At 35.6% G+C, this 22,144-nt stretch overlaps 2 protein-coding genes across 4 annotated transcripts; one reads left to right on the top strand and one right to left on the bottom strand.

Annotated features, from left to right (window-relative positions):
• Positions 1 to 699: 699 nt before the first annotated feature.
• On the bottom strand, positions 700 to 8,413 carry LOC121265715. The gene is made up of 2 exons (XM_041169401.1): positions 8,359 to 8,413; positions 700 to 1,550 (listed from the first exon to the last, which is right to left on the bottom strand). Exons 1-2 carry the CDS (start codon positions 8,411 to 8,413, stop codon positions 700 to 702), a joined length of 906 nt encoding a protein of 301 aa, XP_041025335.1.
• Positions 8,414 to 14,056: 5,643 nt separating this feature from the next.
• LOC121264569 (WPP domain-associated protein) lies at positions 14,057 to 20,317 on the top strand. 3 transcript variants are annotated; one of them, XR_005940526.1, is made up of 6 exons: positions 14,057 to 14,306; positions 14,781 to 17,032; positions 18,314 to 18,440; positions 18,921 to 19,030; positions 19,686 to 19,764; positions 19,894 to 20,317. XR_005940526.1 is itself a non-coding variant. In XM_041167809.1 (6 exons), exons 2-5 carry the CDS (start codon positions 14,826 to 14,828, stop codon positions 19,746 to 19,748), a joined length of 2,499 nt encoding a protein of 832 aa, XP_041023743.1. In that variant the 5' UTR covers positions 14,059 to 14,306; positions 14,781 to 14,825; the 3' UTR covers positions 19,749 to 19,764; positions 19,894 to 20,317. The 3 variants fall into 3 exon arrangements, 2 of the variants coding, with proteins under 2 accessions (XP_041023743.1, XP_041023744.1); XM_041167809.1 differs by having other exon boundaries at positions 14,059 to 14,306; positions 18,921 to 19,022; XM_041167810.1 differs by having other exon boundaries at positions 14,073 to 14,207; positions 18,921 to 19,022.
• Positions 20,318 to 22,144: the final 1,827 nt, after the last annotated feature.

Consider the following 22,144-nt stretch of genomic DNA (forward strand, 5'->3'; position numbering starts at 1 on the left):
TTCCAGATCATACAAAAAGGTTGGCTCTATCACGTAAAGGCACGATCTACCATCCATGGCCCAAATACACCTAACATTCCATGTATCGCAACTCAAACGAAAGTTGGGGGCTAAGTTTACAATAGTGTTGATGCTTCCATCAGTGGATTCCATGGGAGTCTTGAAGTTAGAACCAAAGGAGATTATGATTCGCCGCATGACTAAGGCTCATAATCAAGCACATGGGTAAGGTGTTCTGAAGAGGAAGGTTTGTCACAGTGGAACTGAAATGAAGAGAAGTACACTAGTGCGTTCAAGTTGACATCAACCATAGAGCCAATGGGCTACTCAATGTTTATTTCATTATTTTCATTACATGTTGGGTTTCGTTGTTTTAATTGGACTTTAATTGTAACAGGTTAATGGGCTTAGGCCCTTAGAACACTTTTTCCTTACAGTATGTTATTTTAATAATTTTTTTAGTGCGGACCCATGTGAGAGATAACTCGTTTAGAACTTTTTTTTTTTTTTAATCAAGAAAGCTCATCTCATTTATAGACTTGAATCATTACAGCTTTTATCATCTAAAATATATTGTAAAACTTTCTGTGGTACTTCCTCTATCCAGCAGAGTTCACCTTCTGTATGTAAAAAAATTTTAACAAGATTATGTGCAACTATATTTCCTTCCCTATTTATAAAACCCAAAGACCAATGTAGTCATTGTGCTAGTAGCCTCTTTGTATCCTCAATCAGCTGACCATGTACAGATTCATCCAACTCCTTCGAGAGCATTGCCTCAATCATCACCTTTGCATCCCCTTCCATCATGATAGACCCAAATCCCATCTCTAAGCAAAGCTCAATAGATATTTTCAATGCAAAGCATTCAGCAATGAAAGGAGAGACCAGATTATCCTTCCTCAAACAAACAGCAACCAGAACATCACCATGACAGTCTCTAATAATAATACCTATGCCAATCCTCCTATTTTTCACATCAACAGTAGCATCAAAGTTAAGCTTACATAGAGCCCTCAAAGGTTTTTGCCATCCTCTTCCTTCCCTCCTCTCTACTCCCTTAGAAAGCCTTCTAGTCACCTTTACATTAGCCTCCTGGAACTCTTCCAAGCCCACGACAGCAATTTTCACCACCTGACTAGAACTAGCAAACTTATCTTCAAAAACAAAGGTATTCCTCCTTCTCCAAATGCCCCTTATAATAGCAACAACTCTTACCAAGCATCCAGGTGATAGCCTATTACTCAAATCCTCCCACAAACTGGAAAAATCAATGAACTGGTTCAGCCACTTCCTTATGGGACTCCAACCAACAGCCCAAACATCAGCAGCCCCTGGACAGCACCAAAGAGCATGTTGCACATCCTCTTCCTCCCTTTTACAACTAGGACACCAAGGATCTTCACAAACCTTCTTTTTTAACAAATTAGACCTCGTAGGAAGGGCATTATTTAAAGCACTCCAAACAAAATGCTTGTAGCCCCCCGGCACTTCCAAAGCCCACACATTCTTCCACTGGTCTGCATCCTTTCTCTCAGGAGATGTGCTCCCTTTTGTTTAGAACATTATATTATATATACTGAGCCATGGAGGCTCTACAATCCAGAAAGTAATAGAAGTTTCTTTTCCTTCCTCGTTTGTTTGTTTTCTTGGAAGTTCTTACCGTTGAAGTGAGCTATTGTGTAACACCCCACTTCCTAAAAAGACATTTTAAAATTTTCGGGGAGACAGTGTGCTACTATTAAACTTAAATTTAAAAGCTTTTCTTTTTAACAAAGTGACAGATGTGAAAGATTTCCATAAATAACAAATTTCAATAAATACTGAAAATCCAAAATAAAGTCTGCGGAAGCACTTATTTAAAAAAAAATACAAAAGTCTTATGTACTTATCAAAATAATTTATTTAAACTATAAACCATAGAAATAATCATAGCATAATCTGTCTAGGCCTCTGCCTCGCCTCCCGGGGTTAAGTCTTGTTCTGCAGTCTCATCTTCATAAATGTCATCACCTGGGATAGTTTAAAAACATAAAAACAACTAAAATGAGTCGAATACTCAATAAGTAACACATCATACAATAAACATAATAAACATAAGATTTCTGAAAAACATGCGTACTCACAAATACATATGTAATTAACATGAACATGAACATGAACTTATCTTTTCATTTATCATAGGTTGTTACCCACTGTTGACCCCCGTGAGTTAGGGTTAGCGAATCTAAGTAGATTCTAATTCCGCCCGTGGCCGCAGGTTATGGAATCCAAACATAAGGAAGACATACTGGGTGCACTACCAGCATGCACGATCTGGCAATGCAATATGCCCATAACATAGGTACCATCTTCATATCATAACATAGGCCGTTACATATTTTATCAAAATCATACTTGCATACTTGTCATTTCATAGATTTCAAAAGAAATCACATACATACTTGTCATATCGTGTCATAGATTTCAAATGAAATCGCATTCTTTCATAAATATCGTGATACATGTTCCCTCACATAAATTCATGACTTTTCATAGATAATTTTATACATAACTCACATAAAATCATGCATTTTATAAATAATTTTATGAAATAACTCTAAAATCATGTATGACTTTCCATAATTATTTTAATGCATAAATTATCACATAAGATCATCAATATTCATTAACCTTTACATAAAATCATGACTTTCATAAAATCACTTTAATGCATAAATCTTCACATGAAATCATGCTTTTAGGTACATAAAAAGGGGCTTCCAATGGAGGGCATACATGCATCATATTTTTATAAAAAAAATATGCCATTTACTGTATATACGTGTAAGGGTATGATCATGCTAATTACCTTGCAGTGCTATTCCACTATTTTCGGCACATAATCGGTCGCCTATAAAATAAACACGTAATTTGCATAAATTTCTAATTAAACATGATTTTATTTAAAACCTAAAATACTAAAATAGTCTATAATTCCTAAATCTAGATTCTTCCTAACACTAAAATATTCTCATCTTTTAATTCTAATAGGCATGGGTATTTTTGGAAAACAATACAAAAGGCATTTTTGTAATTTAACTAACCCACCTAAAAATGATTTTACGGGCTGCATGCATTCGGGTTGGGTTTAACGCAGGTTGCATGCATTCGGGCAGGGGCTTAGCTAGAGCTAGGTGTGAGGCTTTCGAGCTTGGTGATGCTGAACGACGGAGCTGGGTGGTTCCTCGGTGGCTCGAGGCTGGAGAGATAGAGAGAAATCGAAAGCTTGAGAGAGAGAGAGACCAAGTGAGAGAGACTAGATGAACAAGAGAGGGAGGACACGGCGTGGGGAAAAAACAGAAACTTACCGTGAGACGAAGAGGAGGCGTGCGACGGTCTGGGGTGGCTTGAGGTGCTCGGCGGCTCTTTCTATGCTGGTGAAGACGAGGTGGAGGGGCTGGCGAGGTGCAGTGGTTTTTGGCTCACGGTGGGGTATAAAAATCCCCTCTTTTCTATGGTGAAAACAGAGCACCCTTTCTACACCATTCAATGGTTGCCGCCGTTTACATGGGCTGTGGAAAAAGCTTTATGTGCCTTGTGATGGTTGTTGCGTGTGAGAAAACTGGTAGTTCATGGTGTTGTGGCTGGGGGAGGAGATGTGAGCTAGAGGTATTGAAGGGTGAACGTTAGTGCGAACAGGTGCTAAACTGGGGTAGCTGCGCTGCGGGACTGAACATGGGGCTGCGGCCATGGCTTTTAGTGGGCGTCACGGAGGAGGTCTTGGGTGGTCTGCTGGACGAACTGAGGGGAGGTGGTGGAGGTTGTGTGTTCATGACTTACGGGGTGTGGGCTGGCAGCAGTGTGGAGGAGATTCAAAGTATATACATATATATAGATATCACTGTTTCGAATTTCGTACCGTACCAGACGGTACGGTCGAAATTTTCCGTACCAGCCGGTACAGGTACCCTACATGTTTCGTACCGGCCGATATTTCGGCCTTCATTTTTTTTTTTTGATTTTTTCAAACTACAAGCTTATTTTTTGACTTCCAATTCAGATTAGGCTATTTATAATTTATATATATATGTATTTTTATATAATTTATTCATATATAGTCTATTATTTTGAAATATAATTTATATATATTTATATATATAATTTATTCATATATCTACTATCCCGAAACGGTATCAATACCGAAATATTTCGTTCCAGTGCCTTGACCGGTACGGCTTCCGGTACGGTGTTCAAAACATTGATATATATATAGATGATAGAGAATGGTGATAGAGAACATTCAAAGTAAACCTAGGAAAAGAGACGTGCAACGAGCGAGATGACTAGACGTGCATGCGGAGGAAATGGATGCAATGAAGCCGTGCATGCATAGATTTAATACGTGAGAGGAAGGTTCACGATGGAGGATTTGCGGCTTACAGTTTTTTAGGTGAGTGAAACGTGAATATATATATATATATATATATATATATATATATATATATATAAGATTGAAAACCTAAAAGAAAACCCTAGATACAAGGAGGCGTGAATATGCATGAGTGATATGTTTGAAATTCATAGAAGAAAAATATGATAGGGAGGAGTTTTATTATGAAAATGACTCATGAGCTTGGAGAGAAAATGATAATAATAATAATAATAATAATGATGATGGAGCCTTAACTAACAAATAATAATCTATCCGATAAATTCTCTAATGGGCTTTAACTCATTTATTGAGTTTAAAAAAAATTATAATTTATTCTTAAAAATATAGAATCTGTTCGTTACGTATTGTTACATTCTAAGGAGAATGTTTACAGGTCCAGAAAGTTGACACTTTCTCGAAGGATGGAATTATAGGATCTTTAAACTATGGAGTACCTCATACTGCAATGGATGGAATTAATGAACCACTATTTGCTTTGGTATGGATATTGACTCAGCCTGCTGGGCAACTCCCTCTTTATTTATTTTCAATCGAATTTCCTAGCAATAACATTGCCACCAAGTCTATGCCTGACTCTTTCTCGCCTGTTGTGCCCAATTGAGACGTGAAAACCATTAAATGGTTGAGAAATTTTGGATGTGTTTCTTAGTTTAAAGGTGTTTAATTTGCAGGAATTGTTGTGTAAAAAAGGTGCCCATTTTCCTATTACTACAATTTCACAATTCAAGCAAAACTATTGTACGTGTCATTTATAATTTAATTTCACCATCCAGCACTTAAGCAAGTTTCATTCCATTCCATTTCGGGTTAAACTTGAGCATTTATAAGATGAATGGAGGGTGCAAAGCGAAGCCTAATTATATTTTAACATGGCTATGATGTTTTGATTCTAAATTGAACTTTGACTTCACACTTCAATTAATTGCAATTAGATATTATAATTAATGGGAGTCCAATCCACATGTAAGAGGAATTATTAAAATAAAAATTAGCAGTTTTCTACAATATATTTTTTCTATCAACGTTTAATTTCAAAAAATTTTGTGATTGGCAATTCACCCTAACAATACTCCTTTAATAGAGTAAGAAAATTAACCAATAGAGACAGAAGGATTAGACAAACTGGGGACTGTACCACATCAATTAATTATTTTTCTTTCTTCATTTCCCACATCACCCCCCGTCTCCTCCCCCTCCCTTTCCCAACTTGAGCCCGTGTCAGCATTGCCAACATCGCCGCTAGTTTATGTGAGTTGCAAGGCTTGAAGATTGTTGAGGGCAAGGACCCACCTAGAATATTGCATTTCAATCCGAGGTTGAAGAGGGACTGGAGTGGATAGCCCCTGATTGAGCTCAATACTTGCTATAGGATGCCTGCAGTGGGGCTCGACGTTAAGGTGCGAGGGGTGGAAGTAGGCTCATTTGGACGTTGAATTGAATTGAGTTTTTTATGAATAATAATGAGTTAAGATGATGGAGTGAGTTTTGTGAGACCTATCTAAGATGAATTTAGATGTGTTTAGATATTTAGATGAATTTAGAAATATTTATGGGAATTTGAAAAAAGTTATAGATCTCGCGTGTAAAGAGGTGTTGAGTTAAAAAAGATTGTGGATCCTACGTGTAAAAAGATTTTGAGTTGAAATGAGTTTAGTGATTTGAGAGTTGAGTGTTTGGATATTAGACTCAGTTTAAAATTAGACATATCCAAGTTCCAAACGGAAAAAATTGCAAATGGTGGATGTTAAGGTGCGAGGGGTGGACGTTAAGGCGTAAGGGGTGTGGCCTCGTTTGTTTTCACTGATGGGATGAGATAAGTTGATATTAAAGTTAAAAGTTGAATAAAATATCGTTAGAATATATTTTTTAATATTATTTTTATTTTGAGATTTGAAAAAGTTGAATTGTTTATTTTATTTTATTTTATACGAAAATTTAAAAAAATTATAATGATTAAATGAGATAAAATTAAATAAATTAAGATGAGTTGTAAAAACAAATAAGAACCGAAGAAGAAACTAGTGAGTGATTACAACTGTTTTTTGACACAATAGATTGGAATTCTCAAGTTGGAAAAGGGAGGGGGGAGGGCGGTGATTAGGGGAATGAAAGAAAGAAAGAAAATAACTGACATCATAGTGCCACATCAACTTGTGCGATTTCTTTTATAGAATCATTTTATTCCTCTTAACTCTCTAGCAATCCTAGTAGATTAAACTTAACTTACCCAAATGATCATAAACTGATTGCATTAACTTATTTCCTTCTTACTTAAGCAACAAAAGGACGAGAATACTTTCAATAGCTTTGAACAATATTCCAATATCATAAATTTTCTATCTTCTCTAGACCTTGTCATGTCAATGTTGAGCCGCCATATGCTTTTGAATTGAAAAAAAAAAGGAAAGGAAAAAAGGAAAAAAAAAAAGAAAAAGAAAAAGAGTTGTCTTGCTGGTCATGACCAATGATATTCATCCAATATATATTATTGGTTCTTTTATTTTATGGGCTCCAATATTGGGTCCTCACTATATACCTATTCATAATCTTTTGAACAAATAAAAAAGGGAACGATTAGAGAGAGAGAATTTTTGCGTGCATGCAAGCCATCCTTTACTCTTCCTTCCTCTTCATTAGAAAACTTAGGATCCTGGAAAACACAGTAAAAGAAAAACAAAAAACAAAAGTAGGTGCTTTTGAAAAAAGTCATAAAAGGTTTACTACCATACGTGGTCCTAAGCTTCCCTGCACACTAAGTCATCAAACAACGTGTGAGAGTGTAAAAAAATAAATTTACACACTGACATAATTTTTTATGATCCGTTAGATCTACTTTATAATAAAAATAATTTTACAATCTAACATGTTGCATCAAGTCAAATCAATTTGTTAGCTTATTTTTATGTAATCTCTTTGTAGCTATAATATTTATGAAATTGTACTGTGTTTGACCTACTACCTTAAACAATAATAATAACAATAATGATTCTAATTGTTTTAAAGTTATCTCCTTTACATATTCTATAATGAGAGACAACCACCACCCCAAAAAAATACCCTATCATGATGAAATGGCCAGTCTATCCATATTTCATTTGTTTGCATTTGAACTTGATTTATTTAGTGAGATCCCTCTTATGCCTAATCAGGCCATTTTACTTTAGTCTATAAATTGTCAGTGCCCTTTTCATTCAACACAACCAGTCAAGTGAAAACTGAGTAGGAGTTGCATTAAAATATATATGCAATAATTTGAAATTTATACATTAATTATTCATCAAACCAAAACAAACAGAGAAAGATTTTTTCTTTTTCTTTTTAATAAAAATTAGAAACAATCTTTATCTTTGTTAGGTTTTATAAAAATATATATATATATATATATATATATTCGATTTTTAAGTGTGCAAGGTAAAAAAAAACTATTGAATAAAAATAACAAAATTATTTAAAAACACTTACTTAGTTATTAAGTAAAAATAAATTAAAAACAAAAAATATAAAAAGCAAAGGGTAGTGATTGGCTTACTACTCTATTATTACCCATCTACTACCCAAGTGTATTTCAAGTTTTTTTATTTTTTAACATCCTTATTTATTAAGAAAAAATTAAAAAAATATATAACTGTGCGGTTTGGATTCGAATGTGATTGAGGAGATCTCAACTCATTTCGTATGGACATTTTATACTGCTTATCAAAGAAGACGATTTCAGGAAGTTGAACTCATTTCGTACGGAGAAGAATATATTTTGAAGATGTTCTCATATAAGACAAAATGAAGCAGATCGTTACTTCTTTCTTTTTTACTTTTTCCATTACATGGGTGTAATGAAGGCCCTCACCCACCCGGTCACCCAAGCCCTTCACGCACGCAGATCTCGACGCAAAGCTCGAAGGCCCTCACCCACCTCTTTCACGCACCCCTCGTCTCATAGCAGACCTCCTCACTCTGAGCAGACCCATCTGCTGCCGTCATCAATGCCAAACCTCACCACTTCACCCCACTTCACGGCATAGGCGAGGGGGCCATCTCATCTGCAATCTGTAGGAACACGAATTGGAAGGCAGCCCGAGGTATTGGAAGCATCTTAAGACCCACGGCGAAGGTAACCCAGGTTCGTTGGTCGCGTGAGAGATACCATCCCCACCAATCGAGCTGGGTTTCATTTATTGCCTGGTAAGCGTACCACATCACGTCCCCCTTCCTTTTACAGAGATTCCCCTACCCCCTGACCCCCTCGGCTGCGAACACAGGTCTAGGGTTTTGGTCGTCAGATTCGTGTTTAACACTGTATAACTATTTTAAGCACGTTGCCCTTGCATCAGAAATTCACAAATTGCCTACACAAATGAAACCCACGCTTCCAAAAATCTGCAAACACCGCACCTCAAAAACTCGATCCTACCATAAACACCCACGGGGTATTTCTATCACCACCACGGCTCCAAGAACACGGTCCTTCCAAGTATGTGAATCTAACTCATGTCAAATAATTTTTAGCTATTATTTATGCAATACACAAATTTCAGTTGGCGTGACTCTAGTTAGGAGGCAAAATTGCTGGGAAAATTTTTTGGGTAGTGGTTACTGACCGAGATAAATGTGTATCCATATTATGCAAGCTGTGCTCACGAGCACGACAATGCTAAGTTTCATGTTATTTTCATTTCCATTTGTAATGGTCAGCTGTTTAGAAAATATTTATGTTGTTTACCCATTTCATTTCTTTTGATGTTATGGTTTGAATTGCATAATGATGATGCATAATGAGATTATTTAACAATGCATAATCCTGTTTTTGTGTATAGTTTCCCGTGCATGTGATCTTTTTTTTGGGTATGCATACTTAAATATGGTAGTGGGATGTTTTGATTTATGATTCTTTTTCTGCTACTGCCGTGCATGTGGTTTTATTTTTGGGTTTGCATACTTGAATGTAGTAATTTGCTTGGGGCCTCATTTTATTGTTTGAAAAATTCAATTCTTGTTCTGTTTTGTTTTTGTTTTTAGTATGCATACTTGAATGTGTTAGTAGGGTGTATTGTTATTATCATTGTTCTGTTACTGTCGTGCATGTGGTTTTATTTTTGGGTTTATATACTTGAATGTGGTAGTTTGCTTAGGGCCTCATTTAAACTCAGTTAAAAAAATTAGTATTGTGATGTGTTTTGTTTTGTTTTTGGTATGCATACTTGAATATGGTAGTAGGGTGTTTTGATTTTCCCTCATCTTTTGTTCTTCTACTGCCGTGCATGTGGTTTTTTTTAGGTTTGCATACTTGAATGTGGTAGTTTGCTTGGGGCCTCATTTGAACCCACTTTAACAAATTATTATTGTCGTGTGTTTTGTTTTTATTTTTAGTATGCATAGTTGAATGTGGTAGTGGGGTGTTTTGATTTATGATTTCTGTTTTTTGTTTTTGTAGTGTATTTATATATAACAAAGTTTACTTTTGTTAATAAACTTTCGTCTTCCCTCATCTTCTAGCGATACTCCTTACGCTCATCTACTAGACATCGCCCATATCAACAGGTATGGGTCATATTTTAATTCCAGGTCATTACTCATATTAAGGCATATTGCCTTTAATATTGCATAGTTGACGACCAATATATTTTTCTATGTTATATTGCCAATTTCTTAGCTATTCGAAATGGATGATCCGGAAAACACGATCCGGGATCGTGAGATTTGGGGCAATGGCATAGAGGATATATTCATTAACATGCTCTACCAGGACCCCCTTCAGGATAGATTAAAGGGTGGAAAGATCACGTTTAGAGATCATTCAATTTATGCTCAGCGACTAACTGCTGTTGGTGTAAAAGTGTTTGACGCGAACCAGGTTCGAGGCAAACTTACGAGGTTTAAGGGTTTACAACATTTGTTCACCGATTTATTGAGCCAAATCGGGATGAGTTGGGATCCCGACACGAAGACAGTGGTCGCGAGCAACGACTGCTGGGAAAATGCTATCAGGGTAAAACTTAACTTTCCTACCATCTTTCTTTAACCAAAAAGCAAGTTTGCTCACTACTCATCTGATTATTAATATGTAATTGTTAGGTTAAATCCAAATAGGGGAGGTTTCGTACTTTTGGCTGCCTAAAGTACGAGGAGCTGTGCACTATATTTGGCGCTTCTGTTGCATACGAGACTATGCAACATGCGTCAACACAGTTGCCCGCAGATAGCGACGACGAGCGTCGGCTTGATCAGGAGATGCGTGCTCGGCGGCCTCCCTCATTTGGCAATCGACAAGGATTGCCCATTGACAATGATGACTTTATTGACTTGATGGGGATCGGGTCACCTTCAACCGATGCACCGACACAATCATCACGTAGAACAAAGAAGAAAAAGAGCGAGTTTGAGGTACAACTTTCTAAGGCCGTTGAGGAGGTGAAACACACGCAGATTGCATGTCGTAGGAAGTATAAGGATTAGGAAGCTGTGGATTCAGCAAAGCGCAACAAAGGATCACAGCCTAGTGATCGCACCAATGGTGGTTATGATCCGATTAGTCATTGTGCGACATTGCTCAACGAACTTTCCCTAAGGCTAGAACCTCAATAGTTTGTTCATGCAGTTAAGGAATTACTAAACTCAGATATGCGGCAGTTCTTCTTGTCAATGGATACTACGGGGAGGGACGATTGGGCCCATAATTGTTAAATTAGCATTTATAATGAGTTGTATTTTATTCTTTAGGCCATTGTGACTCTATTTATATTATCATACGTTTCATGAGATGATTTATTGGTTTGACGAGTTTATGAATTGCTAATTTTTCGACCATTGTTGTCTGGACCATTCATTTAGATGAAGTAGATGAGGGTCTGATTTTAAGGGTTAAGGCAGTATTTGGATTATGTATGATTGTTCACTTAATGTATAATAATTATCTGATTATAATAATGCATGATTATTTTGTAAACTTGGGAGATTACTTAAAACTATTGTTAAAATAAAAGTGCGAATTAACCCACTGTGCACCATGCGAATTGGTCAGCAAGAAGCTACTCGATGAACATGAACCTTGATGCAGATGACATTGTTACTGATGTGGGTTCGATTGATAGTAGTGGAGATGAACTTGCAATTGATGATCTTGAGACACTTGCATTTCTTGAGAGGGCCGGTAGACAAGCGCAACAACATCTTAGACAGCCACAACACAATATCGGTCTGCGGGGACATCAATATATTTTGAAAGTTTTGAATGGAAATCTAAAGAATTCTCCCGAATTATTTCGAATGGAGGTTGATGCATTTTGCACATTATGCAGCTTGTTACATTCAAATAGATTTTTGAAGGAGACTAGAAAAAGGGTGACCGTCGAGGAACAATTAGGCATGTTCACATCGGTAGTGGCGGTTGAACAAGAACAACGGGGAGTGGGGCAGCGATTTCAACATTCAACGGAAACTGTTAACTCCCACGTAAAGAAAGTTATGCAGTCCCTGTGTAGGCTTGGGACACATCTTATTTACCTAACTCACACATCCAGGGTGCACCCAACAATCGCAGTCAATCCGGAGTGTTATCCTTGGTTTGAGGCAAGTTGTTTATGGTAGATAATTAATTATAATTTTGATTATATTGGGTCATTGTTTAATAAATTATTTGAACCATATGCAATCATATCTAGAGGGGTTCTTCGTTGGCAGGCATGCATTGGTGCAATTGATGGGACGATGATTGACGATGTTGTACCTGCAAAGGTGCGCGAGGCATATTGCAACCGACATGGGCGAGTTGCCCAAAACGTGTTGTGTATATGTGACTTGGACATAAAATTCACATTCTTGTACACTGGTTGGGAGGGAAGTTCGCATGATGCACGCGTATTCATCGATGCATTAAGTCAGGGCCGCAACTAATTTCCAATGCCTCTCGATGGCAAAAATATTTATATTATTATAATAATTTTTGTTTGCAAATTCTTTCTCTTTATAAGTATTTTGTTACATCTGTGAGATTGGTTGGTAAGGGTCTGATTTTTTTTCCCATTAATGTAACAGGTCATTATTATCTAGTCGATTCGGCGTACCCATGTACTCGAGAATTTATGCCCCCTATCCCAGAGAGAGATATCATAGAAGTGACCGTCAGGGTCAGAGGGGATTTAGGGGATATAAAGATTATTTTAATCATCGTCATTCATGCATTCGTAACGTAATAAAACGAACATTTGGGGTCTTGAAATCACGATTTAAAATTTTAAGACTCATGCCTGCATACAAAGTCGGGAGGCAAGGGGATCTGATCATTGCATATTGTACGTTACACAATTTTATTAGAATGACGATGCCGAATGACTGGTTGTTCGAGGATTGGAGAAATAGGGAGCTAAGTCCAAGCGGTCGTGCATATAGTGACGCCGCAGCTTCAGTACGTCATCCTGACATGACCGTTGAATCAGCCCGAGCTATGGCTGGAATTAGGGATGACATTGCCATTCGTATGTGGAAAGCTAGGGTGATCATTGATATGTATGTAATAAATATTGATATTATAAGGGTGTAGTTAGAGATTTAAATGTATTACAAACTTGAATTTGGTGCGGCAATATATTACTTAGTTCCATACATGGGGAAGTTTGTACCAAATTTGTTTAGAAAATATGGTTGCTAATTTTATGAGCTATATACGTAAATTTAGTTTAATGCAATGATTGGTCGATATGTAAATTTTATACTGCTAAAATTATAAAAAAAAAAAAAAAAAGAACTGATTCTATAATTTAATGATGTTATTTTTTCTAATTTATTATCATTTACCATTATATATATATATAATTATTTTATATATATTAGTATTATTTAACGATTTTGAAAACAATTAAAAATCATTTTTAAAACATTTTTTATTAATCAATTTTTATTTGATATTTTACAAAAAAATTCCGTTACAAAAAATTTATAATCCGAAATATATTATTATTCACTATATTAAAAAAAATAAAAAATTAGGTAGATAGTTAATTAATAATTTATTATTACTTATTATAATATATTTATAAATAACAACTATCTCATTTCAAAAAAAGTTAAAATCATATCAACTAACAACTCATCTCACTATTATTCATAACTTATTTCAACTCATCTCATTACTATTCACAAATCATCTCAACGTATCTCATCTCATCTCAACTCATCTCACTACTATTCATAACTTATCTCAACTCATGTCAACTCATCTTCAAATCTAAAAAGCACCTAATACTCACTTTTTTAATCATTAAATAAAATAAAAAGAAATTAAATATAAAAAAATAGTAAATAAATAATAATATGATAGTAAGCCTATCATTATTTTAGAAATCCTCTGGAATATTATATACTACAGCATTTTCCATATTGAACAAAATAAAAATAACAAAATTATTTTAAAACATTTACTTAATTGTTAAGTAAAAAAAAATTAAAAATTAAAAAAAATTGAACAGACTACGGTTACATCATCTCCATCAAAAGATCTGTCCTTTTGTTTTATTTGTATTTTTTTATTTACATTTATTCTGGGATAGGACATGAAGTCCAGAAACAAAAAGACAATGGCAACTTCTGTAAATAAACTGTTTCAGAGGGTTGATTTATGTCCTTTAGGCTCCCGCTCACCAAACCACAAGCGGTGCTCACGCCAAACTTTTCTCCTCCTGCAAAGCCCTAAAGACCAAGACTGAAGAATTAACAGTTAGACACCGGAAAGGCATTCAGAGCTTTTGTGGAGCAAATCGCATACAGTTGAACGGTCGTCTCGGGATTTTCCAACTCTTTCTGACCGTTAATTTTCTGGGAAAACGCTTTCTCATAGAAAAGCTAATCCTACAGTGTGTTCTGGGATTCATCTTCTTCACTAGTAAGTCTTATTGTTGTCAAATTCTCTTTGTTTCTCCCTCTATCTCTCTCTTTACCTGTTTTTTCAAGGTCAAAGTATGCTGGTAAAGGGTATGAGCTAAATTTTTAGTTCATTTTGGCGTCCGAGCTTCTGGGTGGGAATATGTGGGAAAAGAACAGTTGGTAAAGACTAGAGACTTTTTTAAACTCAAATTATACCCAAAAAAAATTAATTACTGCGGTTACTAAATTCGGAAATTTTCACTTCTGTGTTTGTAGAAATGGAGACGATCGAACTTATAAGATTCAAGACTCTGTATTGATTTTATTTCCCTCGAATTTCTGGTTTGCTAAAGAGACCCACTTATGCGATTTCGCTTATTTTTACAAGAAACTTAGGCACCAGGTTGAAGTGTAGAATAAGAAAATGTGATATATTTCTATTTCTGGATAATTTCATAATATTTTTCTTCTTATTGTTTTACAATTTTGGCAGTTTTGCTGGTCTTATAAGTGATTGAGCCGTAATTCTTTATATATTATGGAGAATTTAAGCGTTACGGATGCTAGATTGGAGAATTTTCAAGAAAGTGATAAATTGGAGGATAAACTCCTTGAGGGTTTGGAATCTTATTTACAAGATATTAATGATCGGTTGACTATTTCGAGGATGGTGAGCGACTCTGTCATAAAGGGCATGGTTTCTGCAGTTAAACAAGAGGCAGATGAGAAAATTGTTCAGAAAGAATTGGAGGTTGCTAGATTGAAGGGTATGCTACATTTTTACCATGTGGACGTGGATGAAAAGGAATTCTTGGGATCTCCTTTGACATGCCACAAGTCAAAAAGCTCATGCCACCCCAGGACGTATTATAAATTTTCAGACAATTTTGTAGAGAATGATAGACTGAGAGAGTCTATGGGAAGCCTTAGAAATGTGGCTAAATTTCAGTTCAAGATGCTCAAGAAAGAGATTGACCGAATGAGAGGATTTAGTTCCATAAGAAGGATTGGTTCGGGCTCCGAACAGCTGGGATTGGGTGGTATTCTTCAAGATAAGGTATCTGAAAGAGGGACTGATGTCGATGTAATTCTTGAAGGTCTAAGAGCTACAATAGACAATGTCTACATACAGGTGGAAGATATGTTTCAGTTGTCTAAGGTATCACGCTGTGAATGGCAGCAAGAGCGAGAGTTTCAGGCAGAAATAGAAGGTATGGTAATTAAGAATTGCATTTGGAGTCTTCAAGAGGAGCTTGAAGAAAGATTTTGGGATCAAAATGCTCGATTTTGTGGTAATGAAAGTGTAAATTGGCTTGAAAAGATCCAAGAGATTTCAAGTTTGAGGCAGGAATTGGATGAAATTTCTAAATCACTGTCTGTTCATGAAATTGGGCAGCTAACTTCCCTTATGTCCTTGGAGACTGGTGAGGAATATAATAATAACAAAAGGTCTGACCACTCCCACTGCAAAGTTTTAAGCAATCATGGTTCTGATACAAAAAATAATACCCCAGAAAGTTCTGATCCTGCCCAATTAAAGCTCATGTCAAAGGATGATTTGGTTTTTGAAATGACCAAAATGAGGAGAAATCATGAGTCTAAAGTGCAAGAGATGACTGAAAAGTACTTTCTTCTCAAGCGGGAATTTTTGAAGATCAGAAATGGGGGATCATCTTTGCCATTAAAGAAGGATAAAGAGTTTGACATGTTAAAGACAAAAATTCCCCATTTCATTTCTAGGTTGGATGGCATTCTTGTGGAAAATGAGGCACTAAATGCATTCAGTGAAAATGCTGACAATATTGGCAGTTTGAAGGACAGACTTGAATCCCTTCTTTCAGAAAATCGCCGCCTTAGAGATTCACTTTCCAATAAGAAAAAGGAAGTCATGTGCCTCACATCACAAGTTTCTGATGCTGAAGATAAAATGTCATACCGCCATCTTATCGAGGCAAATTTGTTAGATGCACATATTAAACATTCAATTAGCGAAGATGTCTATAAATGTGCTCTTAGGGAGTTAATGTGCCAAATTAAATGGGTCACTGAAGAGTCAGATTTACAGTGTAACACCCTGCAGGATATTTATAAAATTATTTTCAATGAAGCGATTCATAGTGCTGAACTTTCAAGTGAGTATGAAATGGAAGACTCGGATATGGAGTCAATTATCACACAAGCATTGTGTGGAATTATATACAGAGAAGCATTGAAGGATGCTGAAGAGAAAGTCAGTTGCCTGAACACAAAATATGTTAGCGAGAATAAAAAGATACACTCTCTAGCAGCATCACTAGAAGAGAAGTCGGAGTTATTGCAGGAAACAAAGGCTGCATTGGCAAAAGAGAAGGAGCAATTTGAGTTAGCTTCTCAAGAGCTTGATAAATTAAGGGATCTGACACATCGACAGCAGATGTTGTTTTCGGTGACAAGTAAAGAGTCCAATGTCATGAAGGGTAATCTGGCCGAGGCATTAGAGAAGATCACACAATATAAGGCGAAGATGCGTGAGTTAAATCAGAAGCTTGAACTAGCAATGGAAGAATTGAGGGGAGCTGATGAAGAGAGAAAGATGCTCAATGCCATCAACCAAGAGAAGGAGAAGGCTTTATCATTGGTTGAAGTCAAAGAAAGGGAGAATCAGATGCAAATGGAATCGATAATTGTTCTTGTCCAGGGATTGTTGAAAGCAGTTCTTGGTTTTGAATGTAGAGTTACAGAAAATATATCAAATATCAGTCTGAGGTACTCTTCATTCTTAACTTTAGATTGATAGTAGCAGAGCTAGCAGTTACTTGTGTGTATATGTTGATTTTCTTTTCTCTGGCTTGATTATTGAGATTGTGGATAGCTGATTAAATTTGTATGATATGTGTCCATCTTTGAAAACCATGTGTACGTACTGATAAAAAACCACATGTGAATGTATACGTGATCTGTTAAATGATTCTATTAAAAGTATTTGAGGATTTTAGAAAGAGGTCAGTCTAATGAGCGCAATGTTATGTATATACAATTATCTTCTTCACTTAGGTAACCAACTTTCACTCACCTATAAATTGGGCAAAGAAACGATTCCCCATTGCATGGAAGATCATGATTCATTTAGAATATTCCTTCCTATTTTGGATGACATTACGTGTGTTTTGTAACACCCTGATCACACATTGGGAATATTAATAGTCAGCATGGTGGGTAGGTTATAAAGTTAGTCATGGTTTTATAATTATTTCTAGGGAAGCTTCAAATCGATATTCTTTTTGGGTATGACGCAGATGTAGTTAGTGATTTCCTTGGATCATTACATATGGAATCGGTTCTAGCTTCTAACTTGTAACTAGGTGTTTACTTTTGTATAATCCTTGTGTACTTGGAGAACGCCGGTTTACTTTGATTCTGTAAAATTTTTTATTTTACTTATAATATATATAAATATATATATGGAATCAAAGCCCTCTAGTAGGGCCAACCATGTGATGTTGGAGCACCGCATGCAATGCTGCTAACAAGGATGTAAGGGATTCAAGAAGAGTTTATAAGACTCTAATCCCACATTGGAAATATGAGTAATTGACTTACAGTGAGTAGGGTATAAAGGTAGTCATGGGTATTTTTTTTTTTTAATAAGTAAATTTATTAATATCAATATGCATAACTAAGTACACTAGGTGTATACAAGAGAGAACACCTAGCCCATAATAGTCATGGGTATTAAATTCTCATTGGCTACTTGTGAAACTAGGTTTTATGAGTGGTTCTAGGGAAGTTTGAAGACTAGTCCTTTTGGAGTTCTAGTGCAGCCATGGTTGGTGCCTTCACTATGTCATTACATGTTTATTGGGTTGATTCATTTCAGTCTGTTTCTTTTCTTTTCTTTGTTTTTCTTTTTTCATCTATTTTTATCGTCTGCTAGATTTCAAGTGAGATTTAGATTTAGGTTATTGACTTTTTTACTTATAAAAAAAAAAAAAAAAAAAAATGTTATTGACTTACAAGTCTCTTTATACAATGTATCTTTGTGTTCAGATTGGAAAATTTGATTTCTGAGTCGCATTTGCTTATCCCGAAGGCTAATTTACTCCAAAGAACAGGGTTGTTGTACAAGCAGCGGCTTGAGAGGAGATGTTCTGACCTTGAAAAGGCCGAAGTTGAGGTATGTACATCACAGAGTTTACACTACTTCTATGTAATGCGTATTGCTCTATTGCAACTTGATGTTATAGTGTCATAATCTACCCCATGCTTGTTAATAGAACTTATGTGCAAATGGTTTTGAAAATTTTTAACAGATGTATTGGTCAATGAACTAAATATTCTGATATACGCAAATGCATTCTGTTTTCTACTACATAGGGGATGTTATGAGATGGTTCCCTAATGCTACACACTATATGATGTTTAGTCAACATGTGACTTATGACGATGTACACTCACTCGGCCCTTGACATATTATTCTAAGAAGCAAGAAGCTTATTAGTTGTGGAATGTTGGTATTCTATAGTCACTTATAAAACAATGTTGGCATTCTATAGTCATAAACAACAGAGTTGGTATTTTATATGAATTCAATATTTGACTTTTGCTTTTTTATGTATGTAGCAATTTGATTGGATTTTTTTTTTTCAAATTTCAGGTTGATCTTTTGGGTGATGAAGTTGATGCTCTTTCAAGCCTTCTAGAAAAAATATACATTGGACTTGATCATTATTCACCAATTTTGCAGCATTATCCTGGAGTAAGATGGTTCTCTTCCTATGATTACATTACCTTTATGTTTTTGGCAGTCTACTTCCAGCTGATTTATCATGTGGAATCAATCTAGTTTCCGAATCCTGTTAGTGTTTCTTAGCGATTATTTTTGGTAAACTTTAATGTTCTAATTTTATAATCCCTGAGTTCATTAATCAGTTTTGTTTTCCGAACCACTATTTACTTGGATTTGATCTCTTGGAACTGAGAGGAAATACCATAACCCTGTTAGTGTACTGGCTTGACGACTGGCAGGAGGATTTAATTTTTTATTCCAGGACGTGGCTTTAATCATCTAGCCAATTAACTTGATTTAAGTTTTTTGCCATTGCTTCCTGCTTCCCCAATTTAAGTTGTGGCAACAAAAGTCTGGACCATCTTGACTAGTTATGAGTTAATGTGTTGTAACTGGCAATTGCAAGTATATACAAGAAATCCTGTAGCTGCTTGCAAACCATTAGTTTAAAAGTTTCTTATATTAATATATAATTATATTTTATAGCAATTAGAATAGTTTCTGAAGTTCTTGTATGTACTGGGATTCAAGAGGCAAACATTGAGTCAGAATGCGTCTCTCAGACTCTCCTTGAATTGAATTGTCTGGGATTTTAAGCTAGTATAATTATCCAGATTTCCTTTATTTGTGCAGATTATTGAGATCCTGAAGCTGGTAAAAAGACAACTGAGTGGAGAATCTACTAAATCAGTTTGATTTGTTCTTTCACTAGGTAATGATAATTGATTTAGTGGTCGCATCCCTCAACCCATTTCCTATAAAATTATTGCCTCGGTTTTCTTTTTTGATTTTGCTTAGTAAGGATGCATCTTAATGACCTGTGTTCTGCTTTTCTGAACAGATGCAAGGCCGCATTATTCATTTTGATCCTTGCTGCTGCATCTGTAGATACTGCAGGATTTTCTTGGGAGTCATTGGCAAACATCAATTACCGCTATTACAACAGCTCAACGATACGGCTAAAATTTAAGCTGAAAAGATCTATACCTTCTTGGGATGTCCAATGAGTACTTTTACAGGATATTGGAAAGATACGTAGAAGAGATGCCACATAGTTTTTTTCTTTTTGGGTGGGGGTGGAGGATAAGTAACATGGCACGTAATTGCAGTAGTATTGGCAGGGAAACTTGGAGAAGAACTTGAGTTTCGTTATAGACTTGTCAAAATATTCTTTTAGGCCTTGGAGCAGCATTTATAGAATGTTGCCTGATATCAGGTTACTAGATTTAGGTCGTTTTGTTTATAGTAACTGTTCTTTTGTTCCACTTTGGCCCATATTTTATACAGGTTCATGCTCTGTAATTAGATGGGTTATATTTTGAGGTTACCCCCCTCTTCCTCCTGGTTTTGTTTATATAAAGTAATGTGTATGAGTCTTCTTTTATCTATAGGATAAACTCTGCTTTGAGAAACTCTACAAATGAGGATAATTCCCTTTTCCCCCCCTTTTTGGATTAATGCTACTCACTTAAACTTTGGTCCTAACTACAGTTACTAATTGATTGAACTCAGATACTTAAAGAAGCCCCTTCTTGTGAGACAAGAAGTTCTTGGAATCTGCCGAGTCTTATCAGTTCTCAAACTTACCTTTAGCCCTCACCCTTTGGACTCAAAATCCCGTAGTTGTAATGCTAAAAAAGCACAGATAAAACCCAGATTGGTAAATGGGTGCATTTTATTGTTATATTACATTTTCAGAAAGGCATTTGCAATTGTTAGTGAGCATTTAAGTGCTCTCTTTTACAATGTTTTAAATCTTGTTTTAAATCTTGAAACGAAATATTTTGATATTGATGCGTTTCAGTGTATCGCACCACGACCATTAGGAGAACATTAATGATGGATATTGCCACCTAATCACATTATAGATGCGACCTTTTTTTCCAGTATCGATCATATTAGTATTTTTTATTGAAGTTGTCATAGTAGACTTTTCATATTAATGATGTGTTTTTGATGTGATTGTAAATAGATTTATTTTCTACATTTTGGTACTCTCTTTCTAAAATATTCTTTCTCATGAGTCTTTCCTCATGGAGCCATCTCTATGTTAGTATGTTACATCTATTATCCCAAAACCTAATTCGGCCTTGGCCTTCTATTCCATCATCTACAACGTTTCCTCATAAATTTCTTTTGGCATGAACTGATCTTTCCAAGCAAATTTGTCCAAAAGAAATGCTAAAAATAAGATGGAATGGAGAGAATACTACCAATCGATCACATCCCCATCCATTCCTGCACATGACAAGGGCCAAGATGAAATCAATCAATCCCTATTCTCGTCCCCATGGAGCCATGCAACATGGACCTCTTCGAAATTAATCGCCATCACAGGGGGAATTTCAGATGATGGTTATCCTTAGCTAGAAATAATAATAATGGAAGTTGTTGGTTCATCAAATCAAACCCAACTTTATGCAATTATTCTTTTCATGGTTGAATATATAATCTGAATCATAACTTTGGATTGAATTGTTCTAACCAACTTTGTTTTCTAGCTACTACATTGAACAAGTCAGTCTATGTCACATCATCCCTCCCTACAAATGAAACGCCACATTAATTTTCACAAACAAGCCAAAGTGCAGTATTTTTTTCATCATTTAGTTCTTTTTTTTTTACACTTTTCGAACTTTTTTATCGCATTGTTTCTTGATGATGATTTGATGGGAAACTATATATGACAAGTTTGAAGTATTTAGAAACATATCTATGTATGAGTATAATCTACAATCATTTCCTCTCAAGTTTTTTAAGAAACCAAACTATACTTGATCTTTCTCTCTCATATCAGATTTAAGGTCCGTTTAAATAGTAAGATGAAATGAGTTGAAATGGTTTATAAATAATAGTGAGATTGTTAGTTAAAATTAGATGATCTCATCTCTGTATATATCCAAACGGGCCCTTAAACAAACCAAAGACGTACCTACAAACCGGCCTAATAGAGAATAGTTTGTGTATATCTCAAAAGAAAAATACTATTTGCAACCGAAGTGGGAACCCTCACAGCATTGCATCCGACATGGCAAAATAGAAACAACATCGTAAAATACTTATCCATCCCCACGAAGCCCATTCCCACAAAG

Source organism: Juglans microcarpa x Juglans regia, chromosome 5D, assembly GCF_004785595.1.
Source record: "Juglans microcarpa x Juglans regia isolate MS1-56 chromosome 5D, Jm3101_v1.0, whole genome shotgun sequence".
Taxonomy (NCBI): Eukaryota; Viridiplantae; Streptophyta; class Magnoliopsida; order Fagales; family Juglandaceae; genus Juglans; species Juglans microcarpa x Juglans regia.